The sequence below is a fragment of the Portunus trituberculatus genome, chromosome 39 (assembly GCF_017591435.1).
Source record: "Portunus trituberculatus isolate SZX2019 chromosome 39, ASM1759143v1, whole genome shotgun sequence".
Lineage (NCBI taxonomy): Eukaryota > Metazoa > Arthropoda > Malacostraca > Decapoda > Portunidae > Portunus > Portunus trituberculatus.
In genome coordinates, this window is record NC_059293.1 from 8,167,597 (window position 1) to 8,184,590 (window position 16,994).

The 16,994-nt window shown below is 37.2% G+C and overlaps 1 protein-coding gene across 4 annotated transcripts; it reads left to right on the plus strand.

Moving 5' to 3' along the window:
* The first annotated feature begins 1,307 nt into the window (after window positions 1–1,307).
* Window positions 1,308–15,203, plus strand: LOC123515674 (actin-related protein 2-B-like). Of its 4 annotated transcripts, XM_045274502.1 has the most exons (9): window positions 1,308–1,628; window positions 2,150–2,260; window positions 3,108–3,119; window positions 8,499–8,516; window positions 10,061–10,276; window positions 10,745–10,905; window positions 11,448–11,667; window positions 13,094–13,327; window positions 13,500–15,203. In XM_045274502.1, exons 1-9 carry the CDS (start codon window positions 1,581–1,583, stop codon window positions 13,695–13,697), a joined length of 1,218 nt encoding a protein of 405 aa, XP_045130437.1. In that variant the 5' UTR covers window positions 1,308–1,580; the 3' UTR covers window positions 13,698–15,203. The 4 variants fall into 4 exon arrangements, with proteins under 4 accessions (XP_045130437.1, XP_045130439.1, XP_045130438.1 ...); XM_045274504.1 differs by lacking the exon at window positions 8,499–8,516; XM_045274503.1 differs by lacking the exon at window positions 3,108–3,119.
* The last annotated feature ends 1,791 nt before the right edge of the window (window positions 15,204–16,994 follow it).

A 16,994-nucleotide genomic window follows, 5' to 3' on the forward strand; every position in this document is an offset into this window, starting at 1 on the left:
GTTACCCTACGGAACGAGCTCAGAACTCATTATTTCCGATCTTCGGTGTGTGTGTGCTAGGTGTGTGACACACCCAAATATCTGTGTGTGTGTGTGTGTGTGTGTGTGTGTGTGTGAGAGAGAGAGAGAGAGAGAGAGAGAGAGAGAGAGAGAGAGAGAGAGAGAGAAGTTGGGATCGAGATAGGAATGGAAATGCTCCCCTGCAGAGAGAGAGAGAGAGAGAGAGAGAGAGAGAGAGAGAGAGAGAGAGAGAGAGAGAGAGAGAGAGAGAGAGAAAGTTGTGATCGAGATAGGAATGGAAATGCTCCCCTGCAGAGAGAGAGAGAGAGAGAGAGAGAGAGAGAGAGAGAGAGAGAGAGTTGGGATCGAGATGGGAATGGAAATGCTCCCCTGCAGAGAGAGAGAGAGAGAGAGAGAGAGAGGGCGAGGTCGGAGCACTATTCCTTATCAGCGGAAGTCTCATGGGGTGCGCCTGCTTGTTTTATGGAAATGGATATAATTTTTATTTTGTCACACTACAGTACACATTTCATGTTATGCGAAAATACTGACTTACAAATCAAAGATCAATCACAAAACAAATACCAGTCTGTACTTGGCGCCGAAAAAAAAAAGGATGTTAATCTTTCTTTTTCTTCTTTTTTCCTTTTCTCTTTCCCGCTTTGAAGCATTATTGGTACACACACGCCCCTCAACAATGTTTATAACACCTTGTAGGATATGAAGCTGCAATCATATCTATATCGCTACGGTACTTAGGTAGAACACAAACTTTTGACAGCAAAAATAACGGATGATATTTTTTTCTTACTTTCTTCAAGCATATCTTCTGAAACGTTACTGTTATATACAAACGCTTCTAGCATTATCATCAACACCTAAAAAGTGGTTATAGGAAAATGAAAATTGTTTGGTGTTAAATCTCAGAAATATGAAGTTCTAAGGAAAAATGAAATAAAGATATGTCAGCTCTCTTATATTTTCTCCAAGTATTAACCTATGAAACGTATGTTACTAATACACACATATATTTCAACACGACTATTAACCCCATGTACCGTAGGGGATGTAGGAGACAGTAGATTCAACATAAATCACCGAAATAAGAAGTTTTGAAGGAAAATGAAATGCGTGTGACATTTTTTTTCATATATTTTATCAAAACATCAATTATCAAAGCATTACTTACATATGAAAACAATTCACCACTATTATTAGTATCTTGTTGAAAATACAAAAGACAATAATTTTAAGTTAAATCCTGAAATCTGAAGTTTTGAACAAACTGAAACCCTCCCTGGTTGAGGAATGGACATCTAGAAAAGTGATAATTGAGGCGGAGGCAAAGGAAGTGCAAGGAAAGCAATATATGAAAAATAACAGTAATTGGTCCATGAGGAGGGAAGAGAAAAATTAGAAACAAGGAGGAGGAAGGATAAAACACGAATAGAGGTGTATAAGAAGGGATATAAACTGCAGAAAGTCACAAGAAGAGGAAGAAGAAGGGGAGGGGCGTGAAGTACCACCACCATCACCGCTTCCACCACCAGCAGCACCACACCTGCCGCCTCTCCTTCGCCATGGACAGCAAAGGCCGGAAGATTGTCGTGTGTGATAATGGCACGGGGGTGAGTCTGCTAATGCATTCTAGAGGGAAGCTACAGTGGAGGGGGGAAAGAAATACAGGTCTATGAAAAACTATGATGAACCACTTGACATGTTGACATCTGAGTCATTCTTATCTTACCGATTTGTATCTGCGGGTGTGTGTAATTGTTAGGGATGGTATTTTTGTTAAAGTTGTAAAGAGTTCATTAGTGTTAGGTTAAGTAATTGCATGCTTGGTTAGACTCAGTGTATGCAAGATCGAAGTTCAGCCAGGTTAGGGTAGGTGGTGGAGTATATCGGCAAGTCACATTACCGGGATTAGCTTTTCTTGCTTGTTTCATTGTGTTGATCTCGTTCTAGTATCTTAAGGTTTAGGAGGTCAAATTTAGATACAGATAGTGTTAAATTTAATGAAACTTTATTTTTTTTTTTGTAGTATTGGTTGGATGAGAGTGCTCACGAGAGGAAGGTAAAGTCATATATGACTAATTAATTGATTAGTTAATAGAAATTATTGCCATCTTTTTTTTTTACTCCCCAGTTTGTCAAAGTGGGATATGCCGGCTGCAACTTCCCAGCCCACATCTTCCCCTCAATGGTGGGCAGACCAATCATCAGGGCCACAAACAAGATCGGCGACATTGAAGTGAAGGTACATTACTCTAGAGTTGCATGTTTCTTTCCAAAATGAAAGGCTGCCTTAGTGTTGTCACTAGCTTTGATCTTTATCTTCAACAAGCTTCAGTGTTTGGGCTGGAAGGAGCTGTACTTAATTTAATTAGAGTGCAGTGCTTTGAAGTTGAGAGATAATCAATGATATGCTGGTTGTAGCCTTTCTTATAAGTTAGAATGTTTATTTTATGATGTTTGGGCATTGATAATGAAACAAGATTTAATGTACATTCTGAGTTAAACACTGTGGGATATGACCTGGGGAATTCATAAGGTGATGATGTACTACCAAAGTTTTATACTATGGTATGATATAATATATAATACTTGAGTTGAGAGATTTTTAGTTTGCAGCAGATTTGTTTTGAATTCTGACTTTTTTTGGATTCACTGTGAATAAACTACAGCTCCACCTCATATAACACCAGAAATGTGCCTGATTTAGGGGAATGAACCACCAACATGTCATCAGGAGACTCCACTTTACAATCATCTTGTGTGATGATATTAAGAGATTTTTAATGATGTTAAAGAATATTTGAGTTTTGTAATTTTAGCAATTTTTTATTCAGGTTGTGTACTTTTATTTAAAATTTGAGATGTTCACTTAATTTGATTCACAGATATCATGTAGAGTAATTGTGAACTATTTCCTTGATTTCTTTCCTTTATTTGCTGTCTTTTGTTGTAGATAACTAAGCAATGTCATATAACGTAATAACTGCATTGACTTTAATGCTTGATTTTATGATTCTATAATTTTGTTTTCTTTCCAGTAGCTTCTTGAAGATGGTAATGCTACAAGTTTATTTTCTTATTTGTTACAGGGATTTATAGGTGTAAGCACTTTTGAGAGCAATGGTTCAGGTTGTATTACATCAGTTTCCATGAGAGTGATTTGCGTTGACATGCCTTGCGTTGTTGGTAGTGTTGCTGCTGTTGAGTGGTTTTGTCAGCAGACTAATAACCCTCCCTGCCACCCACTGTACAGCAGCTCATGCCTCTCTAATGGTTGTAGTGGACCACCAGCTTCTCATCTCTTATGCTGAACTAAAGTGTGTCAAGCATGAATATCTGAATAATTTGTGGTAAATGCAAAGTGATTCAAATCAAAATTATATGAAATATAAAAACCTAGTGGTTTAATTGTTAGGTGTGTGCATAATAATAATAAATGATAATGATAAACAAAATAGCAGGTTAATTTATGAAGCGGCAGCACACAGTACAATAATACAGGTACTGACAAGCTCTTGATTTACATGTTCAATGAAATGTCCTTATGAATGGCTGAGTCTAAAATACTGGAGATGAAAAAGAATGAAAAACCTATACATGCATGAATGAAGTGAAATCAAAACAATTTGAATTCAATATGAGATGAACTTTTGAATTAAATACTTTAAAAATCAGTTATGTCTAATACCGTGTTGTCCCGTCTCCATATCTATTAATGTCCAGCTTTTTCTTAAAATCATGTGTGTGTGTGTGTGTGTGTGTGTGTGTGTGTGTATTTACCTAGTTGTTGTTTACGGAAGGAGGAGTTCAAACTCGTGCTGTCCCGTCCCCATATCTACTCTTATCTAACTTTTCCTTAAATCCGTGAATTTTTTTGCTTCAACCACTCCTTTCTCCAGCGCATTCCAGATCCCCACAATTCTTTGTGGGAAACTGTATTTCTTTATGTCCTTTGTACACACTCATCTTCACTTTTCTCCCATGCTTCCTCCCACTTCTCATATCTCTCACCACCAGATCATCACGGTCCAACTTCTCAATGCCAGACAGAATCCTATACATAGTGATAAGGTCTCCTCTCTCCCTTCTTTTTTCCAGTGTCGGCAGACTCAATTTTTCCAGTCTCTGCTCATAAGACAGATTCACCAAGGTTTGGGGCAGCTTTGTCGCAGCCCTCTGCACGCGTTCCAGCTTCCTCTTATCCCTTGCCATTCTTGGAGACCAAAGTACAGCTGCATACTCCAACCTGGGTCTAATCATTGTAACAATCAACTTCTTGATCATCTCTTCATCCATGTAGCAGAATGCAGTTCTTATGTTCCTTACTAAATTGTACGCTTCACCAGATTTCCTCTTTACATGAACCTCTGACGAGAGCCCCTCCGTCACAGTTATTCCCAGATCGATCTCTTCAGTCTTTATTTCCAATTCCTCATTCCCCATCTTATATCTGTATACTGATCTTACCAAAATTCATCACTCCACACTTCTTGATATTAAATTCCATTTGCCACTCTCTGCTCCACTCCCAGATCTTGTCTAAGTCCCTCTGCAATGCCTCACAGTCTTCTTTCTTAGTTATTTTCCTCATTAATTTGGCATCATCTGCAAACAAACTCATATAGCTATTCACTCCTTTCATCATATCATTTATGTAAACAGCAAACAGTAACGGTGCCAAAACTGACCCCTGAGGTACTCCACTAGTCACTTTCCTTCAAGCTGATTTCCTATCTCTTATTACTGTTCTCATCTCTCTTCCAGTCAGGAAATCACTGATCCATTCCAAAAGCCTACCCCTCAGCCTGCCATGTTCTCTCACTTTCCAGATCAATCTCTTATGAGGGACTTTATCAAATGCTTTCTTCAAGTCTAGATAAATTCCATCCACCCATCCTACCCTTTCTTGTACCACATCTATGACCCGAGAGTAGAAACACAATGGATTTGTTGCACATGATCTGCCTTTCCGAAATCCAAGCTGCCTATTAGTCAATATTTTCTTCCTTTCTAGGTAATCATTCCATCTTTTCTTTATTACTGACTCACACAGTTTAACCACAACACTTGTTAATGACACCGGCCTGTAGTGAGACAGATTTTCCTTGTTTCCACTCTTAAATATGGGTACTATATCTGCTTTTTTCTAGTCCTTTGGCACCTGCCCCTGCTGCAGAGATTTCGATATGAGGCCACAAATTTTTTCTGCCAGTTGATCCTTACATTCCCTCAACACCCAATTTGATACTCCATCAGCCCCTTGTGCTTTCCTTACATCCAATCTTTCCAGCATTTCACACACTTCATCCTCCAACACTTCAATTACATCCAGGCCTTCTTCTGTCGGTTCGATCTTTGGTTCATTAAAGGTTCTTTCATTGGTAAAAACTTTTTGGAAACATTTATTCAACTCTTCAGCCATGAGTTTTCCTCTTCAATGAATTCTCCATCAACTTTCAGCTTGCTTATTTCTTTCTTGTTTTTTAATTTCCCATTAACAAACCTATAGAATAATCTTTGCTCATCCTTACATTTTTCCACAATGTCCCTCTCATACTTTCTGGCCTCTTCTCTCCTTATTTTTGTGTACTCATTCCTTGCCTTTTTATACTCATCCCACACTAAAGATCCTTTTCTCTTCATCCACCTTTTCCAACCTGTGTCTCTCTTCCTCTTTGATTCCCCACAGCATTTATTAAACCATGCTTGGATCCTCTTTTGTTTCTTCTTCACCCTTGGCACATATTTAGTGACCCCTTCCTCGTAAATGTTCCCAAACTCTCTCCATTTATCCTGAATTCCACATGCATCCTCAAAAAACACTCCAGTCCGCTTGCTCAAAGTAATTCCTTTATTTGATGTACTTTACCGTAGATGAATCTTCCTGTTCTGTGATGTTCATTCCTTCTCTCCATTCTTCCTTCCCTCAATACACACTCAATCATCACATGATCACTCTTCCCTATTGGACACCCACCTTTCACGTTTTCTATCAACTCCGCCTCTTTAGTGAAAATCAAGTCCAGTCGTGACGGTTCATCCTCATCTCTGTATCTAGTATTTTCCTCCACCCACTGTGTCAATGAGTTTTCCATTGCCATTCTTAGCAGCTCTCCACCCCATGAATCTTTGCTACCATCCACAGTCCACTCTTCCCATTTCACCTCTTTGTTGTTGAAATCTCCCATCATTACCAGTTTCTGTTGAGTTTCCATCAAATACTCTATCCACCTTTTTGTGTCCTCCATCTTCCTTTTATATTCCTCTCTATTCCATGAATTAGTTTTGGGGGGAGCATATACCACAACAAAGTCTTGTTTAACACCTCCTCCACACACTACCTCAGCTAACCCATAGTCATTCCTCAGTTCATAGGCAACAAGATCTTTTTTTCACCAATAACATCACACCACCTACCTGCTTTTCTGCTCCATTTCTTACTCATATGTTGTATTCACCTTCACCTATTTTATTCTCCTCAATGACTTCAGTAAGTTTAGTTTCAGTTATTCCCATCACGTCAGGCCTCTCTACCCTAAGATAGTCATTTATTTCTACCAGAGCAGACTGTAACCATTTCACATTAGTATATGCCATTTTTAGTTTCTCTCCCATTCTCCTATTTTCCCAATCATCCATTTTATCAATTTCATATCCCTGACTCTCCAGTAAAACCTCTTCCTCTCCTTCTCTGATCGTGATTTGTTTTTTTCCTTTGCCTGCTTCCATAAGTCACTGGTCTTATTTCTTTCCTCCTCGTTCATGTCTCTCCTTATCCATATATCCTTATAATCCTCCCGCTTTCCAAGCCTCCATGAACCATTCAAAACTTCCTCTGCTGGTGCCTGAGATTTAAACTTGATTCTCATTGGCCTGGCTTTGCCCTCTTCGTATCTTCCAATCCTTGAAACCTCCTTGATTTCACCTTGGTCACATCTCCTATAATCAGTTTTTTCCCATGCCCTCTCGACATTCTTTCATTCCACATACACAGATCTTCCCTATCCATTTTTTCCATGCCAATCATCACTCTGTATATTGCTATCAGGTCTCCCCTTTCTCTTCTGTTTTCCAGGGTCTGTGTGTGTGTGTGTGTGTGTGTGTGTGTGTGTGTGTGTGTGTGTGTGTGTGTGAGTAGTTCCAGTAAAAGTGTGAGGGAGTATTCATGATTGCATAAACAGTATGTAAACCATTTTGTTTTGCTGAGTCATTTAATAGTGGGCATAATTTTTTAGGTTTATTTTTTACATGTGAAAGAAGATAGCCAAAGGGACAAAAAAAAAAAAAAAAAAAAAAAAAAAAAACTCATTCTGCTGCTGCTTCCTGTAAGCTGAAGTTTATTGGGTGTCCTAACTGTTTGAATTGAGTGAAGTGTAAAAAACAGAGACTTTAACAATTTACCAGTAAATTAATGAATATATTAGTTAATTCTTGGAGCAATTAGGTGTATAAATTGTTATTCATCGTTGTTTCATTTTCATGCTTTTTGTGCAGCAAGAAAGGAAAATTTTAGATTCTTCAGGCTCTTAGATTTATAGGTAACTTTCATTAAGTACATTGGATTAAATGGTAATTCATGCTGTGGCTTTCTGACAGCAATCAATTTTTACTGCAGGCATAAACTTGAGAAGCTGATGATTCACATACATGCTGTTTCCTCAACACAAATACTGTGTACTAAAATAATAAAACATCACAAATGTCGACTGAAAATGTGCACTAGTTGTTTGATACAGATATACGTACATAGCCCTTTCTGCAATATAAACATCTCACGGTATTGTACACAGTAAAAGATGTAAAATATGGGATCAGAGAAATAATACCTTTATTCCCCCTCTTTTAAATGCTGGAGGATAAAATTTTAGTACATCAGCATGGAGTGAATGTAGACAATATGAATAGCTGAACACTACTACAGTGGCACAATTGTAGCCAATAACAGTGTTGCTATTTACTGCCAGTTTTTACATCCTATTATTACATATCCCAGTGTGTTTCTCTTTTTTAATTTCCTTGGTATTTGTCTTATTATGAATGTATATATATGTGTTAGTAAAATTAATGCAGAATTCAATCCCTGGTGTGTGTGTGTGTGTGTGTGTGTGTGTGTGTGTGTGTGTGTGTGTGTGTGTGTGTGTGTGTGTGTGTGTGTGTGTGTGTGTGTGTGTGTGTGTGTGTGTGTGTGTGTGTGTGTGTGTGTGTGTGTGTGTGTGTGTGTGTGTGTGTGTGTGTGTGTGTGTGTGTGTGTGTGTGTGTGTGTGTGTGTGTGTGTGTGTGTGTGTGTGTGTGTGTGTGTGTGTGTGTGTGTGTGTGTGTGTGTGTGTGTGTGTGTGTGTGTGTCTGTGTGTGTGTGTCTCTGTGTGTCCATGTGTGTGTGTGTGTGTGTGTGTAAGTGAAGCAGTCCAGATTTGAATGAATCTTACGTGTTTTCATGTCCATTAATCCGTTGTTTTGCATACCCTTGCTTGCACTGGAAGGAGTGGGCTCATTTCCCTGTAAGTAGTAGAGAGAGAGAGAGAGAGAGAGAGAGAGAGAGAGAGCTTGTGTGTAAGTTAGGAATGTAACTGTGTATGTATATGTTTGTGTGTGTATGTTTAAAGGTTTTCCTATTTTTGTGTTCTTTGTTTTGTGTTGTGACATTATTAATTTTTCTTTATTTTTCACCAAAATTCATGTATTATCAAACACCCCCTCCCCCTCTTGAAAGAGACAACTGTAAGTACGTACGTCTTATTTGTAGAGTGCATTAGGATGTTTTCTTTGTTTTTTTTTTATTAATGAGTTATTTGTTATCTGTACTAACTTGTAATGCAGTGTTTAGAATTTTCCCCAAAAGTAACTTAATAGTACTAAAAGTTAATGTGGAGGTGATGCTTCCTATTCTCTAATTAAAGACTATACTGCTACCTACCTTTATTCACTCTCAGGGCTTGATTGAGTCGTGTAGGGCCAGTAGTCATCTGCTTATATGAGTAATCAGGATGCTTGGAAACTTATTGTCCTTGTAGTTATAATACGTTGCTATATCTTAGTTATTTTTATACCCAGTTTTATATTAGAGGATATATGATTCTGCATAGTTTTATATCATAGGGCTTATGTTATGATTCTGCCAGTTTTATACATTATAGGACTTTTGTTATGATTCTACTTAGTTTTATTTTGTAGGATTTCAGTTATGGGTCTGCTCAGTTTTATATTACTGTATAGTGTTTGTATTATGATTCTACCAAGTTTCATATTTATAGAACTTACATAATTTGCCATGATATTAAAAAAACCTCTTAGTTGTGACATAGAAGAGAGGAAGAGTAATAGAAGCAACATATAGATAGCTAGAACAGTTTTAGGGCAATAATCTAGTGGGAATTCTGCTCATGGAATGAATTTATATTAATTTGTGTTATTTCCACAGACCTAACCATAACTGTCTTCTTGTTTTTATGCTATTTTTATTATTGTAATTTTTTTGATGGATGGTGTTGGTTAGTGTGTGCATCTTTGATATATGATAGGGAAAGATTTATATAATCTTGACCTCACTGATCACAATTGTCATGTTTCCCTTGGTTACTGTTTCAAAAATTACTTCTCACTCATGTGAACTCTCACTGTTGTTGTCTCTTATCTGTAAACTTTCATTGAGTTAGACTATATACTGAATTAATATTGATAGTATTAATACAGTAATTTTGTTTTAGATTAGTGAGGTTAAAATGTTAATGCCTTGTGCTAAAGGCCTCTTTGATTATTTTGTGACAGATGCATGAATTGAGTATCTTCAGATTCTTTTGTATTGTTTTTCCACACATGACTTCCTCCATGAGGGCAACCATACTTGGCTATTTAAAGTGAATGCTGCTTCTTATGACAAAAAAAGATAGTGGCTATCTGATTTTCATTAATTTCCAGATATTTAAACATTTATTTGTGTATCTGTGAAATGAGTTTGCACCAGTTAGTCAGACTGTTTGCATGAACATCTGCACTTTTTGTAGCAGTGTTGTTATTCTGGTCTTATGGATCCTCTCTCCTGCAGGACCTAATGGTGGGTGACGAGGCCAGCAAGCTGCGGTCCATGCTGGAGGTGACCTACCCTATGGAGAATGGCATTGTGAAAAACTGGGATGATATGTGTCATGTGTGGGATTACACCTTTGGCCCTGAGAAGATGAATTTGAATCCTCGGGAGTGTAAGATTATGCTGACTGAGCCTCCCATGAACCCCATCAAAAACAGGGAGAGGATGTTAGAGGTAAATATTGGCTAAGTCTTCTTTTCTTGGCTTTGCAAGATAGGTCTTCCATCTGTATAAGATGTCAATCTTCTATTTTCAGATTGTGTGTTTTTTTTTTTTTTTTTTTTTTTTCTTAGATTTATTTTAAGCATTTTAATAATCATATTTCAAATTTAGGATGGTTAAGTATAGAGTATGATTTTTCATAGTTAATGTTTGAATCCTTTAATTTTTGTTTGAATAATGGTACTTTATTAACAAATCAGTCATTATGTGCCTGCTTCTCATAATCATCTTACTACAGTCTTTATTATTATTTTTTATTATTTATTTACTGTTTTAGTTATTTATAATCAGGATGAAAGATTGGTTATTATTATCCTAGTTATTATCTGAGTTGTTAATAAGGATGCAAGGTAACCTTGATTGTGACCTTACTATTGAAGGTGTAAAGTCAGGATCAGTAAACTCAATCTGTCACCACAGATGATGTTTGAGAAGTACGGGTTTGCTGGTGCCTTTGTGGCCATCCAGGCAGTACTGACCCTGTATGCCCAGGGCCTGCAGTCTGGGGTGGTGGTGGACTCTGGTGATGGTGTAACCCACATCTGTCCTGTGTATGAGGGCTTCACACTGCCACAGATCAGGTGAGTATGGGACCTGAAGTTATCCATAGATTTATTCATTGGCTTCATCATTGTTGTCATCATTGTCTTCTTTGTCATCATCATCAGACGCACCAGCATCAGCACCAATATCAGCACCAGCAGGATTTTGTGTAATACACTTTTGTGTTCATTTATCTGTTTTATCTTTATTTTATTTATTCATTCATCTAACATAAGTACATTGCAACTCACACTTAAAATGATATGCACTAACACAGCGGAATTACAACATTTGTGGTGAGGAACCCTCGCAAGGAGTTTCCTTTTGGTTAGCAGCCATCAGAGGCATAAGAGAGACATCAGTCAATTTTGGATTCCATTAGCAAAATGTTATTGAAAATACAAACTACTACTATCTATGGAAATTTAGGGAACTTTAAAACTCTCTCAAGAACATGTCTGTATAACGAATAGTTCAGACTGGAAACAATTTAATTTTGGAAAACATACAGATTTTTTTTTTTTTTATATATTCTTACTAACCATCATGTCATCACATGGATACCTTGACACCCTTACAGGAGACTGGATATTGCTGGACGAGACATCACCATGTACATGATCAAGTTGCTCCTCTTGAGGGGCTATGCCTTCAACCATTCTGCTGACTTTGAGACTGTGAGGATGATGAAAGAAAAGCTGTGCTATGTGGGCTATAACATTGAGCAAGAGCAGAAGCTGGCCACCGAGACCACCGTTCTTGTTGAGAACTATCAGCTTCCTGATGGTCGTGTCATTAAGGTAAATCATTGTCTTTTCTAAGTTGTAGGATTGTGCCTTACTACTTACTGTTGCTATTGCCTCACTAACTCATGGTACATCCTCTTATAAAATAGGTTCTTTTCACCATTCACAGGCCAGATGGTGGAATGGAAAGGAATTGAAGGAACATAATTATGAAAGAGGTGCTAGTAAAGCACAAGTGCTTTGATAAGCAAGAAAGGAATGCTTTGATATGGAATGAATAAAGCTTTTTTGCTGTGGACACCCTTTGATAGATAATCCTGGAAGGAGTGAAATGTCAGAAAGAAAGAAATTTGAAACCTTGCTTTTCTCTCCCATTCTTTAAAAGAAATAAGATTATGATTGTGGTCATGCTTATGAATGTAGTGGTGATAAATATTTGACATGAGATCAGAATGCTTGGTACTTGGGGATCAGATAAGTAGTTAAAGATAGTGAGGTGAGCATTATTTGAGTGTTGCATGATAGTAAGAGAAAATAATGTTACAGACACTGGTATGAGCATTACAGTGGTACCTTGCCATAATGGACTTTGTAGTAACATATTTTGCTCAGGAAGAGACTGGTCAGATACTGGCCACATTTTTGGGATCGAAATAGCAAAAAAGGAGAAATGGCAATATTTTCCACTATTCCATGGTTCCACGTGGCCAAGTGGCTGAATACACGTAGGATGTTAAAGACAAGCCAAAAAGTCACAAAAGAAAAATGAAGTGAGGAGAGAAGAGAAATGAAAAGAAATGACACTCATGTTCTGCTCTCTCTCTCTCTCTCTCTCTCTCTCTCTCTCTCTCTCTCTCTCTCTCTCTCTCTCTCTCTCTCTCTCTCTCTCTCTCTCTCTCTCTCTCTCTCTCTCTCTCTCTCTCTCTCTCTCTCACAGGCTGCCAGGACTGACTAGTGAGTCAGGTCAGGTGGAGGTATTGGCAAAGCTGCACTCCTCAGCTCAAATGCCACTTTTAGGATGGTGGAAGACTTTTCTACAGAAAACATGCCTTGAATTTTAGCTCATAGGTGATGTGGAACAAAAGTGAGAATGATTTTTTTAAATGATATTGGAAACACCAGTTTATATAGAAATTGGAGAATCCCAGTGAAGCCCAGAGCCACACCTAAACAGTCAGTTTAGATTGACCACTCCATCAATCTTTCTTTGTTTGTCTGTGCATGAAGTTGGTTGTTTTTGTGTTTGTATATAGTGATATAATTTTTGCTGGTTATTTTTGTGGTTAAATTATTTTTATTACTATACACTAAGTTGGTTTAAATGTTTAAATTATCTTGTTATGTTATTAAAAAAGAATAAATTACCAAAAAAAGGGAAGGAGAGTTGAGTATTTCATGGACAAATCTTTTTCTGTAATGGACACCCTTCACCCCCAAAGTGTCCATTATAGCAAGGTACCACTGTACTTGTATGTTACAGGTTGGTGGGGAGAGGTTTGAAGCTCCTGAGGCACTGTTCCAGCCACACTTGATCAATGTGGAAGGCCAGGGCATTGCTGAGCTTCTCTTTGATACCATCCAGCGTTGTGACATTGACATCAGGCCAGAGCTCTACAAACACATTGTTCTCTCAGGAGGCTCTACTATGTACCCTGGGCTGCCTTCCCGCCTGGAAAGGGAACTGAAACAGCTCCACTTGGAAAGAGTTCTTAAAGTAAGAGATGACACTTAAATCCATTTGAATTTTCTTTTGTTCTTTTTGCTTGTTGTTTATTTGTAGAGTGAGAAATATATAGTTTACAAATTGCCAGGAAGTATTACATACATGAGCTACTGAAGTAAGTACTATATAGAAAATGTTTCCCTTACCATGGCAATACCCTTAGGGAGATGTGGAGAGATTATCGAAGCTCAAGATCCGTATTGAGGACCCTCCAAGGCGGAAGGACATGGTGTTCATTGGTGGTGCGGTGCTGGCTGACGTGATGAAGGACAGGGATAACTTTTGGATTTCCCGAGAGGAGTACCAGGAGAAAGGGGTGCAGGTGGCTTTGGAGAAACTCATGCCTGGAGGCACCTCATAAGGAAGGTAGCACTAGGAACATAGTAGTTGTCTGTGTCATTGTTGATGGTGAATGTGATGTCACATCATACATACTTTGCTCTCCCAGTCTTTTCATCTCACTCTGGATTTCTGCTCAGTGAGTGCATTCAGATCAGTTTGAAGTTTCAAGCACACTATCCCAGAGTTCTGTCCCTCCTTTCAAACAAACTCATTTCCATTACTGGAATGTGTAGCTCAAACTGTTTACCTATCACACATTCTTTATGATTAGATTTAAAATATGAACTTTCTAAAAGTGCATTTTCCAGCCATGGGATTGTAAGTGTTATAGACCCATTGCAGCCTTGTAGGGTAATGTAAATACCGTGCATACTGTCAGTATGAGAAAAGACCTAGTCTTTGTCATATTATCCCTACTACATGGTAGTAATTTATTATCATTCTAAGTCTGGTATGTTTGTAATAACAGAAGATGCCTTCACAGAATGGGACATGGATAAGTCTTCCGCCTGAAGTGCACCAGGGGTGGGTAGAAACAGTTCTGGCAGACGTAGACATTTGCCAGGTTTGTTACAAGAGAACTTGTCAAAATATCACCTATAGACATTATGTGTACTTTATATTTGTCTTATTGATATATATTTTTCTGATTGAATGAATCTAGTAGTAGTATTTAATGCAAAATACAGTAATGCAGTGAAAACTCTGACATTCATGATTTAAATTTAAGTTTCATTCAGCATATATTCTGTAAAATCATAATTCTTATTATGTAATGCCTTTATGCATAGATATATCAGTGGCAATTATTAATGCACAAAATATTTTCTCTCTCTCTCTCTCTCTCTCTCTCTCTCTCTCTCTCTCTCTCTCTCTCTCTCTCTCTCTCTCTCTCTCTCTCTCTCTCTCTCTCTCTCTCTCTCTCTCTCTCTCTCTCTCTCTCTCTCTCTCTGTGTGAGTTTAAAATGGTCTTTACTTTCTTAACTAACTTTATGTCAATCATTTTGGATTTCATTTTAATTTATGTGATATTCAGAACAAATTGTTGATAATTCAAACCATTATAAAAGATTATTTTAAAACAGGAAATTTTAGTAAAATTTGGGTGTTAAAATGATGAACCTATCACTGCCATGCTAATGTTATGCTGGTGTGTGCTGCATAAACTGTGGCATTCCTATTGTGCTTATTCATGCAATCTGCAAAAACCTATGCTGCTTCATTATGCTTAAGTTTCTATGCTGTATATATGTGTTGTTACAGATTTTTATTCATAAGTGAACAAGTATCTATTTCATTATGGGCAGGAAGACTCCATACATCAAACTTTTTGGGTTTGACTGATTTCCCCCAAACACTGACTGTCCATCCAAACATGTCTGTCTATATCTGATACCTATTCCTATGAGCTCTCCCAGGGGAGGGCTAACAGGAAAATTTCCATTTATTTCTGTACAGCATTTCCTCTTTGTATGGTGTTCTCCTTTCATTCTCATTTTGAGGTTAATAAAATCCTGAAATGTTACAGAGTATTTTATGGATATTGTGGTGGGAAAAAGTTTCATAATCCATCTATTCATCAAATAAAATTTGTTTAATTGTATGGTATCATCACCAACAATATATTGTATTAGTTTGATTGTGCACTTGCATAGTAATAACTGATTGCATGAACTCTGATGCCAGACTACAACCACATGTCACATGTCATTAAGCTTGGTTAGGTTCTGACATGGAAGTTGTAGTGTATATTATTTAAGTTTCACAAATCGGAACAGTTCTGTTTAGCTCTCTCATAGGCTTGCTTGTTATAATGCTGTGTATCTCAAGTAGATGTGAACATTTTGTATGATGACCAACACTTATGAATGCTGCCACAGGTGAAGTCAGGATGCTGGATGGAGTGCTACCTTTACATTCATCATCATCTTAGTAAGAATGAATGCAAATATTTTTATTGCAGGACAGCCATGGTCAGCTGTAGATATAATGAGAAGTTATGAAGCTTCCACTTTTTAATGAAGAATCCATTGTATTTATTTTATTTAACTTGATAAATAGGCCTTCCTTTAGGCACTGCATTCCATGTTTTTTCACATATTACTTTGATAGACTCTTGATTAGCCATAGTGTAGTTTTTTTTTTTTTTTTTTTTTTTTTAGGTTATTACAAAATTCTGAAAATCTTGTGGAAAATTCTGAGCATTTTGTCTTGATTAGTATGTGAATAATTTAATAAAACACTTTATTCAGTCGGTATTTATATGCAAACCAACATGATGCCAAGATCTGTTCTTGAGGTGAAACTAATGAATATTTTTCTATTGTTTTAGTTAATGTTTCATGACAGTCATGTCTTTGGAGGAAAGTGATGCTGCAAATGAAGGCATGCCTCTCTTTATCTTCTGATGTCCCGATATATGCTTATAGCTACAAGCATGGGAAGGGATCATGTCTCTTACGGTGCTATAGTTATTGAAAGTCTTCGAAGGGCTGATTTCGTATGCAGTTAGGATATAAGAGGCAGAAATCATGGCAGGATTGAAATCAACATTTTCATTTCAACAGATTATGAAACGTGTAACCAAAGTATGAAAGAAAAGTTTGGTTATCAGAAATTTGTAGTTGAATGTAACATATGGATTGTGGTGGTGTAGAGAGAGAGAGAGAGAGAGAACATAGGATAATGATTGAGTAAAACATTGGTAACAAAAAAAAAAAAAAAAAAAGACTGCATAATCATGTCTTCATAAGATGTAGTATTTATTAGTATCATTTTCATACACTATTATCCCTTTTTAGTATACCACATCATGCTGAGTAGAGTATATGCTGAAAAAAAAAAAGAAATGATTCACGTTTTCAGACCTTTGGTGGCTCCTGTACAGTTTCATTAATACAGTTCCTGCATTAATTGCAAATCTCAAAACGTGATGATGTATCAAACTATTGAAAACATTAGGTACGTTATTTTGGTGGCATGAAGTCCTTTGTTGGATTGGTGCTTTCAGGAGATGGATCAGTTGTGAACACGAAGACACCTTTAAACTAGTTGTGTGCTGTTTGTGATATAAGTTTCAGACTGGGGAGTTCAAGTATTTTGTGAACAATTTGACTGTATGTGTTTTATGGCGAGAAGTTTTGATAAAAATTGGTGAACATTGATGTGTTTTACGAGTTTAAAGTTTGGACGTTTTTGGGACTTTTGTTGTTAAATTTTAGGTTGAGACGTTATAACTTGCTAGTATTAGGCGTTTTGGTGCCTTTAATCGATTATTAATGAATAAAATGATAACTAATACTGAATGGAATAAAAA